Source organism: Seriola lalandi, unplaced genomic scaffold, assembly GCF_002814215.2.
Source record: "Seriola lalandi dorsalis isolate HSWRI2012SDOR001 ecotype SW California unplaced genomic scaffold, Sedor1 jcf7180002054676, whole genome shotgun sequence".
Taxonomy (NCBI): Eukaryota; Metazoa; Chordata; class Actinopteri; order Carangiformes; family Carangidae; genus Seriola; species Seriola lalandi.
In genome coordinates, this window is record NW_019525229.1 from 394,335 (window position 1) to 418,966 (window position 24,632).

The window sequence follows — 24,632 nt, forward strand, 5'->3', positions numbered from 1 at the left end:
GTCACCTTCAGGGAAAAACTACTATACACATGATGATCCAGCTGCTGTACTACACAGAGACCTAAGCTGACAGTAAAATTGATCAAAGTATAGAAAATGAGGGGTGAGTTGTGCCACAATGGTATAACCTACAAAAAGAGGGAATGTTTTATTTATTCTGATCATTCAGAGCAGCCACCTCATTTGCATCAGAGCCTTTTTATAGCCTCTGTGGTTATTTTGCTTATTTTGGTCAAAGCCAAAAAGCTCCTCTTCACCTGCCTCCTCTCTAGCAGAGCTGGGAGTGGTTTTAGTAATGACAGCTCATCAGGATCTCAAACAGTTTCCCATAGACAGCATGGTGAAAGTGATGTATATGCAGAGAGAGATTTGCGGTTCCCAACCCATTTTTTATTTTACCATGGATTGGTATAATGTTGCCATGTTACAGCCTTGCTGAAAATTTTAGTTTAAGGAAATTGTAACTTTAAATTTCCAGATTTACTTTCTTAATTTAGCCATTGTCAGGTTGGCCTGAACTTACAGGCAGTAAGTAAAACCTTATAGTTCTTCAGCTTTTTTCCACTCAAACACTTTCTAAGCTTGAACTGCAACAGCTATTTACAGAATACATCCCTCCTTTGTGTTACATTCCTCTGTCCTCTGCAACTGTTCATCTTAACTTTAGGGAAATTAACAATATGTGATGACAGCTTCCACTTGCATTAACCCTGCCATCCTCTTACAAGGTCCTCATGCATGTCTGACACACATCTGAGACATTCTCAGTCAGCAGTAAACAAGAGGGTGCATTACCCGGAAATTACAGTGGAGGGCGACTGTAGCACGCAGTGTGGTGGTTGGGCGGCGTGAGTCCACTGGCATAAACGTTACTATTGTGCTGTAAATGTGGATCCAAGTGGTGTAGCTGGAGCTCAGGATGTAAATACTGCAACCTGATCCCAATAATGTCTGTAGTGGCTGAAGTGTAGACTGAAGTGACCACAATACGTCTACCTGACTGCCGTACACTCAATGGCCGCTGGATATATTTTATATTCTTGTGCATATTTAGCATTACACCACTGCTTGGTCTTTCTGTAGTTAACAGAAAACAGAGAAGCTCCACATCACCACAAACCATCACAGTAACAGATTTCCAGCTTGCTACATTATTTCTGCATTGCCCCATCTGCAGGCAAGATGCTTGAATGTGCACATGTACTGAGAAGCAAAAGTAAAGTTTATTGTCTCTGAGGGGAGGTTTCGTCTTGGGCACAGTGCTACAGTCCAGTGCTTTATATAAAAACATACGCACATCATAGAAACATAAGAAGCATGTGACACAATGATAGGCAGTTTTCTTCATATAAAAAAAAAAAGGAGATAGGGATGTTAAATCATTGTTCAAGAAGGCCAGATGTTCCTCAGAGTGTCATCTTAAATGTATGTGTGTGCGTGTGAGCTGCTTTATCCACACTGACCTGTGATCCTCTGTTTTGGAAACACAGGAAAGGCTTGTTTCACTGGGATTACACACATGTAAAGACAATCTGTATCCAAACAGAAGCCAAATGTAGTCAAAGCTGTTTCATAAACTGGGGTTTCTGCTCAGTTCACATATGACTGAGGCAGTTATCACCAGTCTTTGCTTGATAAAAACTTCGAGACAGCTCATGGTGCAGAGATTTAACAGACAGCTCACACCCACATACAAAGTCATGAGAGCGCACAGTAATGTAATGCACTCACACAACTATTCTCACACTCACTCTTTAGTTACGGACAAAAGGAGGTTCTCCACTTAAACTCTTTTCCCCCACTGATGTTACATGACGCCCCCCTCCCTCTCCTCTCTCTCCCTCGGTCCCCCTCCGCTATAAATTTCACCCTGTCTTTGCTATTCAATCATAAATCATAAATTCCCTTCCTCTTTCTCTCTTGCTCCCCCTTTCTTTTTATTACACAATAGCCCAGACTTTATGTCAGAGGGCAGTCGTGTTTAATATGTGTGTGCATGTGCATGTGTATCTTCTACCGCAGCCTTTCCTGTGGCCCTGGGTCCCCACCCCACTGGCTGCACCAGTGAGTTTGTCCAATGCAACTCTCTCTCTCTCTCTCTCTCTCACACACACACACACACACACACACACACACACACACACACACACACACACACACACACACACACACACACACACACACACACACACACACACACGAACATATGACACACCCTCACATGCACACGAACAGGAAGTGGCACGTTAACACACACATACGCACCCAAAGTTACAATATTGCCTTCATTATTTTCTGTGCAAACTAAGTATCCCTGCACGCACAAGCGCTTGTAGTCCCAGGTCCTGTTAACACTCACCACTGGGGTGCTGTTAACACTCCGCCTGCAGTAAGCAACAGGCCCGCAGTACGGTCAGGCCTAACAAGGACTTTGGTGAACGCGGAAAATATATTCCTGCTACACATTTGTTCCAGAAACCCCTCTAAGAAAACAAGAGGTCAGGAGGTGCAGACATTTCTACTTCAGCCTCCCCTCCTCTTGTGATTCCCTCTTGAGTGTTTCGCATTGTGGCCCTCACACGTCCAGACTCTGGGCCCCTTGTTTGTTTAAAGTGTTGGCTTGAAAAATGGTGTAAAAAAAAAAAAAAAAAAGAAAAAAAGTCATGCAGTATTTTTACAAGAAGATTTATTGTAGGAGAAGTTGTATAATTATTAACACTTTATTGCAAACAATACTAATGCAGTGTAAGTCTGCATGTTCCTGACCATTATTCACCTTGATGGCGTGTCATTGTGCAGCACACTCTAACAGGTTAACAGTTTGTTTTGTCAAAAGATCACAAAACTCTAGTTTGAAATCTCATCTCAAGGTCGACTTACTCGCTTTCTGAAGTTTTTGGCCATGTCAGACTCAAGTCTTCATCGGCAGAGAGACTTATCACAGAGCTGTAGATATTCAAACTTTCCCCTTATTCTGAGCACCTATAGGATTTAAAACTGTGTCTACGAAACAAGGTTGTGTGACTGGGATGAAAGTTACAGAATCAAAGACTAAATGGACGTTGAATCTGACGTTGAGTTTGACATTTTGGGGAAACACACTTAGTTAAAAGGATATTGATACTCTCTCGCCTCCGGCCTGAAGAATTAAACCATTTGCTTTAACATGCACTGACATAAACGTATGTCGCGGTGAACACAATATCATCAACAACAGTGTAGCATGTGATGCTATCTGGTGGGGAAGTAACAGGTTTTCTCTCAGGCTGTGGCTATTTAGAGGACCTGGAGGAAGAACAGTGTCTTACATTGTGTGTGTGTGTGTGTGTGTGTGTGTGCATGCTTGCATGTGTATGTTATGGGTGTGTTTCCGTTGCTCGAGGACTTCCAGGGTCCCAGAGATAATGTGGAATTCATGAGAAGAATGCAGCATAGGGGGTTCCTTCCCGTCACCTGACTCCATCACTTCCTGCATTGGGCTTCCTTCGTCTGGACCTCCACGGAGAAGGGTGAAGCTGTGTCTCGACAGCGGTTCAGGTTCTGTTTCATAATTCGGTCTCTCTGAGGTGATGGGGAAGCTTTGAATGACCCCACCCACTCCCCCCGTATAATGCAGATAAAGACGCAGCTGATTGCTGTGTCAGCCAAGTGCCCAAAATCATGAAAAGCCCAGATTTCATAGCTTCATCAAGCTGTTGAAATGCTGCCGCCAGAGTGCTAATGTTGCTCATTAGAAAATGAATTGGAGCAAATGACTGCGGGCAAGGGATCAAATAAAATTGATTAAACAAAGGAAGAGAAAAGAAAAGAAGAATGCCTCATAAAAGAGGGAAGGGAGATATGAAGGGGAACAATAAAAGAGGCAATAACATGAAAGAAAGAAGGAGAATGAGAAAGAGAAAGAGAGGTGATGGCAGGATCCATATGGGGCCTCTTGGTTTTTGGGCAGCAAGGAGAGACATGCCAGGTAATGGCTTCCAGACACACTCAGTCTCTCTCACACACACACACACACACACACACACACAAATTCAATTTAGAAATCTGACAGGACAAGGAGACTGAGTGTATGTGGATGTGTTTGTATATACCAGGGGCCTTTTCTTTTGCGTACTCAAGAGGTTTGACTTCCTCTGCCCATTGGGAGTGGGGCCGGCTAGTCTCACTGTGTGTGTGTTCGTGTGTGTGTGTGTGTGTGTGTGTGTGTATTACAAGCACTGGGGGTTAATGTGTGCTTTCAATCACAGCTCTAGTGGGGAGAAATCAGATCCCTGCAGCGCTGATGTGGATTCCAAGAGAGACACACACACACACACACACACACACACACACACACACACAACCACACACACACACACCACACACACACACACTAAGAAAACATACTCACAGATATCAGGCTAGAGTGCAGCAAATGCATTTATCTACGGTTTAAGCATTGTACTGATTTTCATTAGGGGGCCAGTTTGACATTTTGGAGGATAGCCTACATGATTTGCTTTCTTGGCTTTCTTCTAAGCTAACTGGCTGCTGGACGTTGCTTCATATTAAATGGTCACATATGAGAGTTTTCTCCTACTTCTGATCCAAGTCTCAGCGAGAAAGTGAAGAGCCCAATGATTCCTTTAAACTTGACTGAAACATTTGTGACTCACCTGTTTTCTTCTCTCTGGGCAGTTTTCAGTGTTGCGTTAGGTTGACTGAACACACCTGGCTCTTTCCTGCTTTTGTCTGCAACATTAGAAAGTTGTGCTTAAATATTATGAAGAGGTCAAGGGGAGAAGCTACAGTGTGAAATGAAGTGGAGGGATGAAGGCAAAGAAGTGGAAGGAGACAAAGAAAGGAAAACGCAAAACATGCATGTGAGGAGAAAAGGGAATGAAAGAGAAATGGAGGGAGGTCGAGATGAAAAGAGAAGCAAAGAGGAAGACAGGAAGAGCTAATTAAACAGAGGAAGGATAGATGTGGAGGAGTGGGCGGGGAGAGAAAGGGCAAGATGACTTAACTGGGATACACCGCCTGCTCAAGATTACTCCACCCTCACACACACACAGCAGTTTCCCAGTGAGGTAAATCCCCAGCATTCCCCCTCCTATGCACTGTCACAGCCCTCCCACTCCTGCAACTGGTGTGTGTGTGTGTGTGCGTGTGTGTGTGTGTCACCACTTTTCTCTGGCATTCCTGTGCAGAGCGGAGAGAGACGGTGAGCTCGGCTGCAGGGAGACAGGACTACGAATCCAACTCGGAACTCGGAAGGATTTTCTCAGCAGAAGAAGAAGAAGAAGAAGAAGAAGAAGAAGAAGAAAAACAATCCTCGCGGCTTGTTGTGATCGCTGATTTGGGAATTTCAATTTTGGGAAAATCTCCCTGCAAGGCAGTTGAAAAGTCTTCCATTCTCAACAAGGGGTTTTCTAGAAAAGCATCCTCACAGTTTCCTCCTCTTTCTTTTCCATCTCCATCTCTTCCCTGGAGGCAGATTCCAAACTTCGGACTGCTGACATCCAGGGTTTGGGAATACAGTTGCAGAGGCAAAAAAAGTACAAGGGCATAGTGTTGCAACAGCATACAGAGGTGAGTTAACATTAAATTGTTGATGACATGTAGCTCTTGTTCCTATGGAAGTTGATTGCACTTTTTAAAAGCTATTTTGGACGAAGTTTTTCAACTATAAATTTGCATGTTTGTAGAGTGTAGTGTAGCTTTTGTCTTGCTGGTAAATCTACCAGTAATAGTCACAAAATTCCTCCATATACTTCAAAGTGAGAGAGCCTCATTGTTAATGGTGCATGAAAGTGGAGTGTGTTGCACAATGTGTCTCTAATGTAACATCTCTGGGGGGTTGGAGTTGCTTGTTCTGCTGATCCCCTGCAAGACTCCGGTCGTGCGTCTGAGAGAGGGAGACAAAAGTAGAGAGACTGAAGGGGCGAGGGGGGTGTAAACCATCCACTGCACATTGAGCGTAAAGAGATGAGGGGGATGAGAGAGAGAAAGCAGAAAGAGGGAAGGAAAGAGAGAAGTGCAGTGTTTGTGCAAGAGACGAAGCAGAGGAGGGACGTGGAGTTTCATCCTCTCCCTGGTTTTATCATCAAGTGCGAGGACAATGCCAAATTTGATGCGAACATGCACAAGCACATATTATATTCAAAAGTTTGAATAAATGCACACAGCTGTTGTACATGCGTGTACAGAAAGGATGTCAAACCAACTTCTGGCCTCTCTCACTTTCTCTCTCTCTCTACACACACACATGCACAAGAAAGAGATTTAAACAAACACAGCTTTGTTTGATTGCACTCATCTGTTTAGTTTGTTCCCAGCTTAGATCACAGACTGATCCACTGCTGCAATCCAATACAGACACACACACACACACGCCATACAGTCAACATACAGACAACTCACTAATTAGATGATTATATGAATAAAACAAATGAAATGCACACATTCGTCAGGTATAAATGTGAGAGTATTTTGAATAAGTGCACATTATTATTCATGCTACTGTTAACTGTCTCTTACTCATCTATATATTGTTTTGTTTGTTTAACCCAGATAAAATGTTGTCTTACGTCATAGTCATATATCAGTAACATACTGTAGCCTACGTGTTACTCGGAGGAGATTCTGATCCATAAAATGAGACCTGAAAGCTTGACACTGCAGTCACTCAGTGACCTCTGAGCAGCTGGAGTAGCTGCAAGTTCAAAGTTCAAGTGCACAGTGACAGTTGCTGTTGTCGGGGTGTGTCTCGTTCACTTCCCCTCCTTGTCTGACAAATGTCTTTGCTGTGTCTAAAGTCGCTCTCTATTTGGTAAATTTATTTTTTTGCCATTGTATTTGAGGTCTGAATTCTCAGGGTAAATTATGAGCCACACACTTTACTCAAGGGACAAAATTACAGTAATTCATTAGTGTCCAAAAGTTGAATTTACTACTCTCAATAGAATATATTATTGAGGGTTTATTATGTCAGAGATGGCAATTTAGTGAGAGAGTGATTTTGGACACACTGGTCACACCCTCTTATCTCTGAGCCATCACTTTTATTTTATTGTACTTCTGTATAATGTGGCATACGAGACTATTGTTATTACATCCAATTACCACTCATTGAAATAAATAACTTAAAACGCCACTCATCAATATTTTATATGTTAACAATGTCTCCCTTACCTGTGCGTAATCTGAAATAGATCACTCGTAGTGGTGAGCTCACATATAATTATCACTGGACTCTGCAGCTCCCCTCAGCCCTGTGGAACATTTTGACGTCTGTCAGCACATTGTTTGGTTTATCGGCTGACTTTACTGTTATGGTTCACTCCCATCTACCAAATTTCCTGGCAGCTGTTGTTACCATGAAACCTCTGAACAAACCACGCTAACCAGTGCACTACCTGCCCAGCACCAAACAACAGATAGACAGAGTTAGCAACTAGCTGATAAACATTTAGCACCAAAAGAGTCAGCTATTTCCCTCAGGAGTAAGTGGAGACCAAAACAGAGTTTCCTATATTAGTAATTCCATATGCTTCATGTTGTTTCTCTGCAGACCCTGGCTCCTGTAAAGATGGCTGACGTGGTGCAGCCAGACCCAAACAGCCTGCAGATACCGGGTGAGATGCACAGACACATTCGCACACTTAATCACTATGGCAACCAGGTCAAAATGACTCACTTCTCCTCCTTTATCTCCTGGAGTGTTAACATTCTGAACTTTCCATGCCCCCCTCCCACTTAAATTACTCACATCAGATTCCAGTGACATTCCAGTCATTCCAGTTCATTACAGATATTCAATCTCACATCTAGAGAGCCTCGGGTCAAGTGTGTTAACGCCCCCTTGCTCATCGCCACAGTGAAAAATAAGGTGTTTTCTGCATGTGTACTTGTATGTTAGTAAGAGCATGTGATGACAGTCCAGTAACGGTTGTTTCCCTTTGATAAGCGTTTTCCCAAGGCTGCATATCTCCTTAAACACTGATTCTGGACTATTCTGTTTGTGGAGTATGTGTTGTGCTTTTACAACGCTGAAACAATTTATAGTGAGATTCTAATTTTCTCTTCTCAGGTGATAATTTATCAGCCCCTTCGTCGCCTGCCACGGCCAGAAATGACTGCAGCATCACACCCCTCACACCCTCGCCCTCGCCAGTAACTTTGGACACACACTCACCACAGACACTCCTACACACCCTTTCCTCTTTCTACTTATTTCTCTTTATATAGAGCTCTTAAACAGGACCTGTAAAGCCACATCCACTTCACAGTGTTATTAGTGGTTTATACGAGTGTGAAGTGTAGATGTGAAACAAGGACCCGGTAAAGGCTACAATCTGTGGTGAAGAAATATATAGGAAAAATTAAGAATTTCCATAAGTACTTGAGGAACTTTAGTTTAGAGAGGAGTGGAAAAACAGCCAACCTCCTAAATCCATGTTGTTTTCACTCATAGAAACTAGTTATTTCTGAAATGTAATGTAATATTTGGTAATTACATGTCCCGTAAAAGACATTGGTTTAAATCCAACCCATGCTTCCTGTCCACACAGAAATAATAGCCCACATTAGCTCATGCACTCTGCTCTGCTTGTAGACAGTCACAGTATGAAAAGAACATGGGCTTTTTAAAAATTGTTTTCTTTGTTTCTTTTCATAAATCAACAGAAATGTGTTTTATTTTATATGTGAATATTACAGTTTGTATATGGTGCCTGGATTTCTTTCTGGGTGTTTCCTGTTCAGTGTTACATCATATAAACATAAAGAAGAAAGAGATAAATGAGCTCAGAAGAGATTGAGGGGGAGTTTTGTTCTTGTTAGTACAAACCCAAATTTCCCTCTGTCTCTTTCTCCCAGAGGGTGGAGGTCAGACCCAGGATGGCCTGTCCGTTCTCTGTTGTCGTGGCGATAGATTTTGGGACAACGTCCAGCGGCTATGCGTTCAGCTTCACACAGGACTCAGAGGCCATACACATGATGAAGTAAGAGTCTGTCTGCATGGGTTTTCCCCCCCCAATTCTATTCTCTTCTATTTTCTATTCTTGACAGCTTCTTCCTCCAACCCATGCAGGCGCTGGGAAGGCGGCGACCCAGGAGTGGCCAATCAGAAGAGCCCCACGTGTCTGCTGCTGACTCCCGATTTGAGGTTCCACAGCTTTGGTTTCGCGGCACGAGACTTCTACCACGACCTGGACCCGGAGGAGGCCCGGCACTGGCTCTACTTTGATAAATTCAAAATGAAAATCCACAGCACAAGTGTAAGAAACAGAGCGAGAAAATACGATGTAAAGGGTGAAATAGAAGAGTAGAAGTGCATATAATATATGTAGACTTTAAAGAGTGACTTAATACCAGGCTGAAAAGCTGAAAGTTTCAAGTCTCTTGTACCTGTAACCACACCCAACAGTGATGTCATGATGTACTATCACCCAAGAGTACACTATTACATCACTGCAGCAAGATGAGAAGAAGAAAAAAAACAATGTAGCTCAAAAAGAAACAAGATTTACCTGCTGTTAAGTTCCTATTTAAGCATCAGGGAAGACGATGTTTCAGAAGTTGTGACTGTGTCTGATGCAGGACCTCACCATGGAGACAGAGCTGGAGGCGGTCAACGGACGGAGGGTCAGGGCCATCAAGGTGTTCGCTCACGCCCTGCACTTCTTCAGGGAACATGCTCTAAAGGTAATCTGTAAAGCTCCACTTAATTATTGCAGTATGGTGTCACACATTCAATACAGTACATGTGTGTGAATCTAGTATGTACAGTATATATGGACACACATTTTGTGCTTTGTAAACCAAGCTGTTGAGACCAAAACTTAACCCAGGACTGTTTTAGCTGATGTATTGTCACATGCTGTTGTACTGTAAGTGTTCTTAGCAAATTCAAAATAATATTTAGTGATATAAAATACAAGACGGAGTAAATCAAGAATCGATGCGGTTTCTGGCTGGAGATGTTTGGACTTAATTTTGACAGTATTTTTCTGGATTGTGTTCCAGGAAGTGAAGGACCAGTCCTCATCAGTGCTGGAGGGAGAGGAGATCAGATGGGTGATCACTGTCCCCGCTGTGTGGAGGCAACCTGCCAAACAGTTCATGAGAGAGGCCGCATACCTGGTAGCAACGCACGCACGCACGCACGCAGATACTTTACATACATTAATACTTAAAGAGTCTAATACAGTTTGTATTAAAGAGGCTCCATGAAGAGTTTATGCTTAATGTTTAAATAACACATATGCAATGAAAGTTACATCTGCACGTTTAGTGATTTTTAGGTTTCCAGATAAACTGAAGGATTAAACGCGGCTTCATGGGTGGAGAAAATGTTCATATACCTCAGGCTAAATTTATTTCTATTAATCTGTATATAGATTTAATAAAGTTGGTTTATGGGTTGATTTATGGTGTAGTTTCCCTGTTTATTTATTTATTTTCCTAATTTTTGTATCTTTATCATACTTGTTTTTTTTTTAAGATACTGCAAAGTAACACCTGATCCTTTTTCTTGGCGATACATGTTTTTCACTGGATAATAATTGTCCAAAGTGTCGTCATAGTCGGCTTCAGTTTAACAGTTTCAACAACCTTGACTGAATCTTCAAGACACACACACACGTACATACACACGCAGAGGGTAACGGTGGACTCAGTGTGTGTGCGTGCGCGTGAGGAAGAGGAAGAACAACAGGGAGATGGAAAGAAAGTGCAAAGCATGTAAAGCATGAGATAAAGGCAGTCTGATTATTTCCATTATTTTGATTGTTTCCATGGAACATCACACACACACACACACACACACACACACACACACACACACACACACACACACACACACACAAATAACACTGCTCCATTGCCTCTGTCCTGGTACATCTTCCCACGAACACACACCCACATACACACGGCCCCTCCTTGGTGTACTGTGCATGTTAAAATGACTTGTAGGAACTGTGTACAGTGATGCAGGGGGTCCTATTGCAATACTCATCAATGAGAATGGGCCGACCTGTGTGTCTGTGAGTGTGAGTCCAGTTGTGCAGAGCACATGCAACACTCCATGGGAAAGACTGTACATGACCTTCTACTCTTAATGTCATGATTTCCTTATTTGCCTGCGCTCACGTAGTCATTATCAGCCATCTGCCATTCACTCACTCTGGGACATACATAAATAGTCTAATGCACACACACTCTCACATGAACGCTGACATATATGCACACACACACACCCTGTGCTGGCTCCTGGCTTGATGCCGTCAGGGTGTGTGTGCTTCCTGCTGATGATGTCATCAGCGGCGAACAATGAGGGAGACCGGCGTACAAACACAGGAAGCTGAGTCCAGGCCCCCACCCTGCGCGCACACACACACACAGACACACATATCAACTTTACTCCCAATACATCAGGACTAATGCTTATGTACCTCCTCTCCTCTCCTCCGTCTTTTATCCCAACACAGAAACCTTAGCTCACATCATCTTCTCTCCCTTTTTGTTCCTTCATATGTTTATGTTGTACAGCTGTCCTTCAGCTTGTGTGTGTTTTACTCCATGAGTCTTCTTCTGTCATCTTTTTTTCCTCCTCATCTTTTTTTGTTGCCTTCTGAGACTTGTCCTGCACTCCATCCAAAGCTCATCCTAAACTAAATAACGCCACTTTGTATGGCATCTTAAAAAAGGTTTCTAAATCATGAAATCATTATAAAGAATGATACAGTTTGACCTGGAAAATGTTTGAACAACTACTTTTATTTCTTTTTTAATTTTTCCTTTTTCTATGAAACTTGTAACCATCTTTTTTTTGTTTTCTATTGACAAATTTCTTTCTTTTGTCCATGAGCCATAGTAAAGACAGAATAGAAAGAAGTAGACAAGAAAAAATTATAAACATACAAAATACAACAGTATGCTGCCTTAGTGTGTAGAAAGGTCTCAAATTACTGTAAGACATGGGTGACTATTACATCTACCTATTTTCTTTATGTGCGAGGGAAAAACTTTGCTTCTCCAGGAATAAATACTTTCCAGCACATCTTCCATCTTCACTGAACACTCCACCTGTCAATCAAACACTTTGAGCAGGTCGATTTTCTGTTTGTGTTAAGGTTAAGTATTAGCAGACAGAGCTATTTTCTTTAGTTGGGTTTTAGTTTTTTCTTTGAGTTTTCTTCTCATTACAGAGCTGTAGACTGCTGTGAGTCGTGACTTACTTGAGACTTAACTGCAAAACAGAACTTGAACTTGGCAAAAATATTGTCCCAAGTTTTGACCTGGTAAAGTCACAACTTGAGACTTTAGCAGGACCTGATCTTGACTTCAGACCTGGAAACAGTTTTAATTGCCGGCAAATTAACCGACTTGTAGCTTGGTCTTGAAGACCTGTGACTTGGACTAAAAGTCTTAAAATCAACTCCAATTACAAAACTAACAACAATGCAACTCAGTGTCTCTATAAAACTGGGAGAAAAAAAGATACTTAAAATCTGCTTGTAAATGTTTCTCTCTGTGTGTCTTTCTTGTCCTCTCCAGGCTGGTCTGGTGTCTCCTGACTGTCCTGAGCAGCTCCTCATCGCTCTAGAACCAGAGGCTGCGTCCATTTACTGCCGCAAGCTCCGCCTCCACCAGGTGATTGACCTCAGCATGCAGCCAATCACAAACGGCCTCGATCTGGACGGGTCCCGGCCCTTCGACTCCAGCTTCAGACAAGGTAGAGAAGAGAGAGAAAGAGTGTGTGTGTGTGTGTGTGTTTGTGTGTGAGAGAGAGTGTGAGTGTGTGTCTCCTTGTAGACTTTGTCATTAGCATAAGCATGAAACCACACTGTGTTCCTGGAAATATTGTTGTTTGATTTCACTTGGGGATTGTGGTCTTTGCTCACGATAAATCTGTGTGTGTGTGTGTGTGTGTGTGTGTGTGAGAGAGAGAAAACTGATACTAATCGTGGTTTTGCCTCAGATGACCTACAGTTGTGTGTGTGGAGCTGTACACAGACACATATGACTTTGGACAGGACATATGTGTCATGAGATGGAAACATGACCAGTGGGAGAAAGAGGGGGAGGAATTCACATGAAGGGAAACATTGTGAGAGACCGGTCTTCAGCTTCTGAGGGTCCAATATTTAGCAAAGAAACTCACTTTGACTCCGTCTTCTGATTTAGGTTGCAGAGGTACAATGGAAATGTATTGCTCCTGCAGCACCAGAAAACAACAAACAAACACAACAACATAAAACAGGCTACACTAGAGTTGAATTAGGATTGTGAGGACGCATAAGGAAAGAAAGTGCATTTAAACTATTAATAAATTGTGTGTAGAAACACATCATGCAAATTAACTACGATTTAAAAACATATTTCTTCTGTATTGTGGCAGTATGGGAATGCATTCGCTACAGCTCTAACTTGCACCTCAATCTGGCTCTTTCTATAGCAACAGTGACTCAGCAGTATTGTATTGTTTAGAGCCGTCTGTCAAGGCGATGGCAAAATATACAACAATTAATCTTTTTTTGGACACAAGAGCAAGCTGTAAAAAGAAACAACGACATATTATCAGTGTATAAAGTTGTTGACATGAATGTGTTAGCAACAGTTTCCTATTTCACATTCAACAGACACAGAAAAACATTAGGAGCTCTGGTTTGGTCTCCAACAACTACTTGTGGAAATATTGGTTTTGTAGCTGAAAACAAGGCTGTTTGGAGCAGTGAGACTGAAGCGAAAGAGTAAAGCTGGGGACCCTAAAACCACAACAATGGCACAAAAGACACTAAAATGCTCCACAGAGCTGAGGGGATCTGCATCTAGCTATAATTCCCTGTGGGTTTGTCATTACAACTTTCACAATATACATACATATATATACATTTTTGAACTGTGCAGCTTTTTAAAAAAAAAAAAAAAAATCAAATAGGGAATTTGCAGAGAGGAAAAATACTTCCAGAACCTTCCTTTCACTTTGCAGCTCTATAGTTCATGCACCAAAAAGCTTATCTGCCAACAGCTACACCTTTTCACAATAAAAGGATAAAAGTGACAGCTTCCAAAAATTATAACTATTGATTGAGCGGTAGATGTATTGTCATTAGTGTACAGGAGCGCTGCATGGAAACAATTCAGCTACAAGCAAGGAACAAAGACCATTTCAGACTGTGAAAAAGGAGACTGATGCATAATTCAGCAAGCGAACATGCCGTCCAAAATCCCCTGCACAGGCCCACTTATACATATGCAGTCAGTGACACACACACCGAGACATTCACACGCAAAGACACACACTATACACAGGATATTGTAATTGGAACAAGGTGCAGTGAGACCATGATCTCACCCCCTCCTGGCCTGTCATTCTCCCTCTCCTTCACTCACTTTCATTTTTCTTTCTCTTTTCCCTCCATCTTTCTAGCATTTGCTCTCACTCTCTTTCTCTCTCTCAAACTGTCTTTTGCCAGGTCGTACTCTTTGCATGGAGTCTGCAAACACACACGCACGCACCCGCACACACTCAGCAGACATGTTTGCATACACACACACACTTGGCATCATGGTCATGGTTTTTACTATCTTTAGCTTTTCTTCCACCTCATTTCTTCTCCAAAGATAGCACTGGGGAGCCATTAAAATAAAAGAAAATCTCACACTCTCTCTCTTACTCACACACACACACACACACACACACACACACACACACACTTTCTTTTCTGTTTCATGTAAATGGTTTCCAGACTTGCGTTCCATTCATCACCCCCGTACAAACACACACACACACGGATGAAATCAAGGCCTTTATGATTGTGGTGTTCTTTGTTCAGCTTCATTTACCATGTACACGTACACGTACACACACACACACACACACACACACACACACACACACACACACACACACACACACACACACACACACACACACACACACACACACACACACACACACACACACACACCTACACACCCTCCTGCGTCATTCAGGGCTTTAGCACAACAGTAAGAGTACTTTGCTTTCAAGACATTGTAGGACATTGCTGCTCAATAAGCCTAATCTTTACAGTCAATCTTTCTTTCTTTCTCTACTCATGGGGTTAGAGGGAACGTAGTAAAAACCACTTTCACCTAAATTATACAAACACTTCACTCCAGACTGTCAAACCTATGACTTATGACACACACATTCGTATATCAGGACCACAGCTTCTCCTTACAGCACTTCCAGAGAACCTGTTTTATCAAGAGAAAGACAGATACTTTTTTTTTTATGCCAGCTTCCTCCTCTTACTTCTTTGAGCTTAAATTATTTCTCATCTTCAAGCCATTACGTCTCATCTAATGTGTTCACCCGCATGTATGGAGGCGTATTTTTGCATCAGCTCTGTCAAACAGGCTGTCAGGTATATTCCGTATTTTTGTCAGATGTGTTCGAATGTGCTCTGCTTTTGCTGGCCCCCATCCATCCCCTTAACCCACCAGTCGAGAATGAATACAGCTGAAAAGTGAGCGTGTTCTTCATTTCCAACAAATTACTCTTGTCATGCAAAAACATTATGACTCATTTTGTTATGTTTTTCTTGTTTTACTTGGATTGAAATACTTTTTTTGTATTATACTCTTGTATAACTTGTTTAAACCTTATTATATGTAGTATAAATGAAAAACATTCATCTTCATTAAGATGAAAGTTGGGATGTTTCTGTTTTTGTTTAAGCTAGTGTGCACTGAATATTAAACAAGCTAAAGCGTCTGACCCTACAATGTTTACAGAGAGAGACCAAAAGATGTTTGCATGCAGGCAAAGCAGTGCGAGGTGGTGAAAGGTGGTGACGTCTCTGAGGGCCCGCAGCTGGAGAGAATCCATGAAATTATTTCATTTAGAAAAGAGGGGCCCATAGCAATATTACAGGGGGCTTGAATTTCCTTCTTGTGCCCCAGGGGCCCAGAAATCCCCACTGTGCCCCTAAAGCTCTCTGTAAAAGATGTCAAAATTAAAAAGATAGACACAATGTCACTTAAGGCTCACTGGATTTGAAATGCTTCAGTTTGAGTAGAATTGTCACAGTAAAGCCAATGAGGTCACCTTCTTTCTTGAAAATATAACTCATGTAGAGCTGACCGATTCAACTTATTTTCATCATCATCGCGATATGAACATGTGCAATAAACACATTGTAAAGGACTGACGATAATTCTAATGATCGTCGATCACTGATACCATCGTCCATCGGCACAACCCTGGTGTGAATTCTCCCAAGACGAGACGCATTGAGGACACATCTGAGATCTGATCACTCAGTCCACAGTCGGAGGTGGTCTAGGCTACATGTGTCCAAATTCTTTTAGCAGTGTGAACGCACATGCATACTGGGCCACACTGAAGGACCGCCTACTCTACTGACGTCCTCCGACACAGTCTGATTAGTCCCGCCACAGTTTCATAGGCCCTGTTCAGACCTGGTGTTAACATCCGTCAGGGATGATCCGATCACTTAGTGGACAGCTCTCTGTTCGTCAGTTCACACCTGGCTGTAAAATGCATCTCCACATGCGTCTTGATTAACCACTTGTGATCGGATCTCCGTTCCCCGCTTTATATGCAAATAAAGAGGTATGCGTTGTTGTTTTTAGCCAATCGACAAACGGGGCCGTTGTTAATGTACTTGTGTGTGTGTGTGTGTGTGTGTCAAGCAGCAACCGAGAAGGGGGGGGTGGTATGGCTAACTACTAAATCGTTTAAATTTTATTAAGGCATAACGTGCTGCAGAATTGAGGGTGTGCCGCTTTGAGTGACAGACGGGTCTCGGCTCAACACGCGCCCATCCTCTTTGCCCATTTATGGATATCCGGGAGTTCTGCGGAGTCAGGTACTGGCAAGATGGCGATGACAGAACAGCCCACTCTGAGCTTCAAAACCACTCTTCAGAAACCTATGGGTGACCTCACGGAGGCTAAACCCATCTTTATTTACAGTCTGTGGTGTGTGTGTGAGAGCGAGCGAGTGACAGCGAGTGGGGCATGAAGGCGTTATATGAAGTGAGATCCGATCACAAGTGGTCAACCAAGACGCATGTGGAGATGCATTTTAAAGTCAGGTGTGAACTGACGATTTGAGAGCTGTCCACTTGTGATCGGATCACTGCGATATGAACACATCGTAAAGGACCGACTGAAACGATGAATTAGAAACAATAATTTTATTTACTCACGCTATGCAGTCATAGGGTTTTCAAGCAGCGCCCGAGCCAAATGAGTCGGGGAAAAAAACCACCATGTTTTGGTGTCGGGCTGCAGCTTCTCACTCAGGCACAGTAGACGGCTCAGAGGCAGCAGTGCAAACCTGCAACATTACCTGCAGCGGAGGGACGAGGACGGAGGAGATGACCGATAGTGACCTTTGTCTGTGTTCTTCATTCAGCTTCGCTCAGCAAAACTGTATATGCGCACTTCAATATTTGTTTATTCATCACAAGTAATATCATCATTACAAAATTGAACAGTCTCATCACACATCGCAAATGTTCCTCATATCTTGAAGGCCTGATCTCATGTTTGAGCTGCTAGGGGGCAGCACAAACAGGCTGCAAACACACTGACATATTAGCAACTTTTAGGTTGATATTAGTGAACTTGTTAACAAATACTTGCCTTTTTACACATGAAGCATACACATTATCATTCATTTGAAGTTCTGTTTCTGGACTCCCTTGACTCATGAGAGAAATATCTGTGATCCATCCTCAATATAAAATATTGATTATAGCCACTTTAAGTACAAGGCTGAAACAGGTAGGTGCTTATGTTACCGGCACCAGACCTAGGGGAAATCTGGACAGGCAGCAAGCAGCACACAGGCGGGAGAGCACTGTGTAGCCAATATAAAGAAAAGGACTGTAGATTGAAAGAGAGAGGACCAAAGTTAGAGTCTTGAACAGACCAGAGCTCGTTTATTTCTGAGAACTATTTCATCCAATTGCTACTTAACAATCTCCACATTCACACTAGGTACAAAGAATATTAAAACTAACATATTCCATAAATCAAACAAATAACGTTACAACCAAAACAACAATAAGTGACACAAAACATTCTGACAAAAAAAAAAAGAAGTGCACATAAATTCAGAATTGTTCAAAACTGTTATACCCTTTTCTTCCTGTGCCAGACACATTAGCATAATATAATCCTGTTTACACTCATTCAACACTATCAAAAGTGATCCACAGACCACAACATTCACAAACACACACACTCCCTCACACTTGCACACCGTGGCGGCAGCAAACAACGTGGCGCAGCCACAGCATGGCGGCGAGGGTGACACTAGTCGAAATGTGGGATTTCTCCTTTCCCAATTTACTCGCTACTGGCTGGCTAACATCCTAACAACATTTACAACACGTTTGACCATGTTACTGATTACTAGCGTCAAGTACTTACACTTATAAAACTACGGTGCCGACTGACGTTCCTGTGACATTACCGTCAGCTTGGCAACGCACGCTGAGACATTCAAGTACAAAAACAAACTTGCTGCAAATCTTACACATCTCAAAACTCTCTGAACACACTTCAGACAACTACTACCACTGCTACATGAGTTTTAGAGCCCGTTTAAGAAAATAAAAGTGAGTTTTACAGTACCTGTGGATTGGTAGAGAGGACCACGGTTTGCAGTTCGTTTATTTCTGAGCTGCGCATGTGCAGAGCCTGTCACTATAATCCCTCTAGCAAATCCACAACAGCACCTTCTACTGACTGAAATGTGTATTACCTCAATATAAAGAGTACATGAAAATGTTTCAATAAAACTGAACATATAGCCTCTTTCCAAATCACTACACTTAGCTTAGCCCAGTTTAGCATTAAGACTAGAGTTATGTATAACCAACTATATGACTGTCTATATGACTCTAAGAAAATACATAATACATGAATGAGCAAGAATGAAGTAAATCTGAAATGATTACTTAGATCATAATATCTGGTTTAAATGCTTATCCTGCTTATATTGTATGTTGTTAAGCAGCTACACTGCTTAAAGTAAAATTTCACCTTGCCTCCTGTCTGAACATAGTGTACAGATCTTCTGCCTCGCTGTGACTTTTTGAACTGATTTAATAACATAAATGATTTTGTATGTATATATGTGTGTGTGTGTGTGTGTGTGTGTGTGTGTGCAACAAAGATCATATCCAAAACCGAAGTATGTTGTGCACCTGTGTGTATTTAGCCTTTTGTGTGTGTGTATCGTAGCAAGGGAGCAGTTGAGGCGATCCAGACACAGCAGGACCTTCCTGGTGGAGAGTGGAACTGGAGAGCTGTGGTCAGAGCTGCAGACTGGTAAGGCCCTGTGTGTGTGTGTGTGTGTGTGTGTGTGTGTGTGTGTGTGTGTGTGTGTGTGTGTGTGCGTGTGTGTGTGTGTGTGTGTGTGTGTGTGTAAGAGAGACCGAAGGACCCCACATGTCGGAGATATTGATGATTTTGACTTTTAACCCCAGCAGGCTGTCTATGAGAAGCAGTCACACCTACTTTCACATTTCTATTAACCCTCAGATTTTCCTTCCTATGTATCACCTCCTCTTTCTCCTCCATTCACTGGGTTTTCATTAAATTCAGGATGGTCACTGTGACTCCTTATCTACAATATCTGCACTGGTTGTTTGTATGTGTATGTGTGTTGTTAAATAGCCAGTTGCTATTTGCCTTTTGGCTTAACCACATCATGACCAACCTGCCACACTTTACTATAATGAAAATGTCATACAAGAGAGGACCAGCATGGAGTCTTGAGTGTTCCACAAAAATATAATACAGTTTAACAGTTCTAAAATGAAAGTAACAGACATTTTATTCAATTTTTAAGTCAATTATGATGATTTAATAATCAAACATTTAAATGACATTGCCTGTAGAAACACTAATAAAGCTAAAGCAACTCAAGGTCCACTTACAAGCTTTTCCCAAACTCTCCCAAACTCCATGACAACTGAGCAAATGGAATACAGTGAACTTTGGTTGAAAGCTCTGGAAAAGAAAAAAAAATGTAGATCAAAATACAGTTCCTGGTGCTCTTACTGTGTGGTACACTCGAGGTTCCATACAGAGCCAATTTTGAGAATGAAATCATAACGTTTTGAGAAAAAGCTAAAAAGTATATAATACAATAAAGTATAATATTTCAAGAAAGGACTTTTACTCAGCCAGTTTCTATACAACCAAACACGAATATTTCACAACCATAAAACTTGCTCCCAGAAATGATAAATTCCAAACTAGGGACAATCAAACTCATCTATTTTGCTGGTTTTGCACACAGACTTTTCTCTCTCTTTTGAACCATGACAAAAATCTGAGGAGCCACGTGTCCCTGCTGACCCTTTCTGCTCCCTTTCCTGTCCACACACACACACACACACACACACACCCACACATGCACACACAGGAAGGACCCAGCCCATGGGACTCTCTGCCTCTGCACTGCAAATAAACCAAAGGAGTAGAAACCCTGTTTTACTCTCCTTCTCTTCCATTTTCTTCTCTCATCCCTTCTTGTATTTTTCATTTTTGTTCATCTATTCCTTCCGTTCTTTCTCTTTCTCACCCGCTCATATATGACCTTATACGCTCTTGAGTTTAGGGCGTGGTCAGCCGTACCAGGGTAAAAGCTGATCGTATCATACACAAACACACTCACAGAGGGAGTGCAGCAATCACAGATGCCTGAAGGTTGTTTATGAGAGAGTCCGCTGGTTGAAGAGTTTCAGGGGAAACACACACACACACACACACTGGAAACATTCCACAAAAATGAAGACACATTATCCTTCACAATGGGTTCAAACTGATGAGCTTTATCAAGAACAACAGATTTAATGAACTAAATTTGTGTGTGTGCTCTCTGTGTGCAGGGGACAGGTATATTGTTGCAGACTGTGGAGGAGGGACTGTTGACCTGACTGTCCATCAGATCGAGCAGCCACAGGGAACACTGAAGGAGCTCTACAAGGCTTCAGGTGCAGTTTCTTTGCAATCTTGCAAACACAAAAATTTCCAGCAGTTTCCAAAGCTCTACTTTCTCTCCCAGGCGGTCCGTACGGGGCTGTCGGCGTAGACCTGGCCTTCGAAGCCATGCTGTGCCAGATCTTCGGCGAGGACTTCATCCAGAGCTTCAAAGCCAAACGTCCGGCGGCCTGGGTGGACCTCACCATTGCATTCGAGGCAAGGAAGCGGACGGCGGCGCCGGGCAGAGCCAACGCCCTCAATATCTCCCTGCCCTTCTCTTTCATTGATTACTACAAGAGACACAGAGGGCAGAGTGTGGAGGCCGCCCTGAGGAGGAGCAAGTGAGTGTGGGCTGGAGGAATGTGGTGTGTGTTTGTGTGTGTGTGCATGACAGAGATGATAGATTGGGAGTGGGTGAGCAAACAGTTTTAACAATGGAGTGATTTTGTGCAGCATCGGTCAAGATTCAAACTCTCTCTTCTGTGTGTGTGTGTCAGCATGAACATAGTGAAGTGGTCGTCCCAGGGGATGCTGCGACTGACACAGGAAGCCATGACCGAGCTCTTCCAGCCCACCATTGTCAACATTGTCAAACATATTGGTGAGAAACACACAAGAAGACACTGCCCCAAAATGCAAAGTTTATATGGGTAGAGGGAGATGCCGACATTTTGGTGAAATTAACCTGTAAAGACAAGTTCATCGTCCTTAAACCTTCACTAATCACTAGATAGCCGCTCATTAGTACAGCTGTAAGTTACAGAGATGGGAACTGGGTTTGTCTTGACTGTCTCTGTCCAATGTCACAGGGATTTGCCAGAACTGTCAAAAATACAACACATAGTGCAGTTTTCATCTACAGCTCAGACAAGCAAAACAGAATTTAGTCATAATGGCTTTGTTGGTATCTTGTTCTAGATGACAGTGACCTCATTTTTTACAGCCTTGTCAAGACACAAGACAGAAATACTGAGAGTGTCTGTTTTAAATCACTCACATTCCAGTGGTGCATTTAAAACCAAGGACCGGTTTTCCAGCATTTAACATTGCTGGTCTTCACTGACTAAACATAAGAGAAAGAGTGAAAGGCAAAAAAGACATAAGTTGAAAAAATACCAAGTTTAGCTGATAGAAGGGAAGTAATGATGGCTCACCTGGTATCACACAGGCTTAGTCCTAACCGCAATGGCCATGGGTTTGAGACCGACCCATTGCCCTTCCCTGCAGGTCCCCCCCCCCCCCCCGACTTTCTTGTCTATCTCTCACTGTCCTATCAGAATAAAGTCAAAAATGCCCCCAAAAAATAAGAAATCAGTATTCCCCCATGAAACATCCAGACTCATGATACACTTACTGTACCACTGCTCCCCATCTTTTCCTTTCACATGAACAAAAACGCTTTGCTCACACAAAAAAAAAAGCGAACTTCTTTTAAAGATCTCCCTCCCACCCTCTCCCCCTGACAGAGGAGCTGATGGTGAAGCCAGAGGTGTGCGGTGTGCGCTTCCTCTTCCTGGTTGGAGGCTTTGCAGAGTCGCCCATGCTGCAGAAAGCAGTCCAGAAGGCCCTGGGGCGGACGTGCCGCATTATCATCCCCCATGACGTTGGCCTTACCATACTGAAGGGTGCCGTGCTCTTCGGGCTGGATCCCACCGTGGTGAGGGCTCTGGAGTAAGCTACCTTAGTTAATGCAGGAGTATGTCTTTAAACACATGATCTAACAATCTCTTTCTAACAGGTCCGAGTGCGCCGATGCCCCTTGACCTACGGTGTTGGCGTGTTGAACCGGTTTGTGGAGGGGCGCCACCCTCGAGATAAACTCCTTATCAAAGATGGCCGCGAGTGGTGCACCGACATCCTCGACCGCTTTGTCTCTGTCGACCAGTCGGTGGCTCTGGGCGAGGTCGTGAGGCGCAGCTACACCCCTGCTCGTCTGGGCCAACGGAAAATCATCATCAACATCTACTGCAGCATCACAGACGATGTTACATACATCTCTGACCCCGGCGTCAGGAAATGTGGGACGATAACGTTAGACCTACCAGAACCTTTACCACTACCAGGAGCAGTGGGAGGAGCAGGAGGAGGAGGAGGAGGAGTCCCAGAGAGGAGGGAGATCAGAGCGACCATGCAGTTTGGAGACACAGAGATCAAAGTCACAGCCGTTGACGTCATGTCTAACCGCTCCGTCCGGGCTTCCATAGACTTCCTGTCTAATTGAGGAGGAGCAGGAAGTGGAGACGAGGATCTGAAAACAGAAATAACTGATTCCAAGAATGATAATCTTAGAAAAAGCGGTACTTTGGGAGTGGGGCTCAAATATTTTTGGAAGGACGGGGGGGTTGCATTAATTGAAGAAACTCACACCTCATAATTCAGACATTTAGGATTTACATTTAATCATTAGAGTATAAAAAAAAAATCATGAAAGTCCTAAAAAGAATTTATATTCAGTTGAACTGTAGGGTGCCCTCTCGGCATGGGAAAGAAGAAATGACTTTGTCTGGTTTCAGTGGCGAGTTTTTCATGTCACGCCATATAAATGCTGTCACAGGCATTTCCTGCCCAGAAAATATTCTGAGTGCCACATGTGTGAAACCAAATGCAAGCTGAGGGCTGAATACAAATCTGTAGTGCAGTGAGACAAACAGGTACCATCAAATGATTCAACCTGTCCGAGGAGTATTTCAAAAACACTTACCTGGAGAGACTCTACCTGAAGCAGCAAACTACCTAGAGTGAGACTCACTCGTGTGTGTTCAGTGCTAAATATTAGGAATGTTGCCTTTTCCCTCACATAATTAATGATACCTCATTTAAATCCTATTTCAACCTTCATATATGATGTATATGATGTTCATATATTGATGCTACGACCTGGACTGCAGCTTTGTTTCTCCCATGTCGATGATTGTGCACCACCTAGGGGTGAAAAGACTGAACTACTAGCTGAGAAAGCACCTTGGAATATAAACACTCCAGGGATAAAAATCAAAACACATGTAAGAGGCGTATATTGGGAAGGACCGTTGCATTATTACATACTTTGAACTTACAAAGTTTTAGAAAGTCAGGTTTCACCCACATCCATGTCTAAAAGTTTCAGCATTTGTGTTACACTACACGGGAACATGTTTGGGATTACCTGATTTCTTCTTTCCAAATCAGGATGAGAGCTTTAACTGTACAACAGTTGTTTTATTTCAAATGTTTCAAAACCTACTGCGACATTAAAGCTGTATTATTAGATTTTTTTTGGCCACATAGGGGCAATGGATCAAGCTGTAAATGCAACATTGATATATCCTCATCAAGTTCTTGGCATTCCTGGGGAACTGTAGAGTTGGTTGAGCAGTGAGTGACATTTTTGTCATTACAATTAGTGACTTGATCCATAATATAAAATATTGATTAGTGCAGCTTTAAAGTGAGTTCCTGCAGAAAGAAAGGTGGATGGGGGAAAGTGTTGGTTATCAATTGTACCACCTAGAGTCATCACCCTGTCATGTTTAAGTCAGGAAATGATGTTTTTATGTGTATACTGTATTAAACTGTATCCATGTTTATGTATAAAGTAATATCATAAAACGTATGACCTATGAGTGTATTGATACACTATCAGTCAACAC

At 42.6% G+C, this 24,632-nt stretch overlaps 1 protein-coding gene across 1 annotated transcript; it reads left to right on the forward strand.

Annotated features, from left to right (window-relative positions):
• The first annotated feature begins 5,059 nt into the window (after positions 1–5,059).
• hspa12b (heat shock protein family A (Hsp70) member 12B) lies at positions 5,060–24,595 on the forward strand. The gene is made up of 14 exons (XM_023421733.2): positions 5,060–5,571; positions 7,553–7,616; positions 8,072–8,154; positions 8,860–8,984; positions 9,074–9,260; positions 9,583–9,687; positions 10,009–10,125; positions 12,541–12,718; positions 19,255–19,341; positions 20,910–21,014; positions 21,086–21,344; positions 21,501–21,604; positions 22,470–22,660; positions 22,742–24,595. Exons 2-14 carry the CDS (start codon positions 7,571–7,573, stop codon positions 23,222–23,224), a joined length of 2,070 nt encoding a protein of 689 aa, XP_023277501.1. The 5' UTR covers positions 5,060–5,571; positions 7,553–7,570; the 3' UTR covers positions 23,225–24,595.
• The last annotated feature ends 37 nt before the right edge of the window (positions 24,596–24,632 follow it).

Coding starts and splice junctions, on each gene's coding strand:
- hspa12b (XM_023421733.2), top strand. CDS start 7,571: ATGGCTGACGTGGTGCAGCCAGACCCAAACAGCCTGCAGATACCGG. Junction 8,985..9,073: donor GAGGCCATACACATGATGAA/GTAAGAGTCTGT, acceptor CAACCCATGCAG/GCGCTGGGAAGGCGGCGACC. Junction 12,719..19,254: donor CGACTCCAGCTTCAGACAAG/GTAGAGAAGAGA, acceptor TGTGTATCGTAG/CAAGGGAGCAGTTGAGGCGA.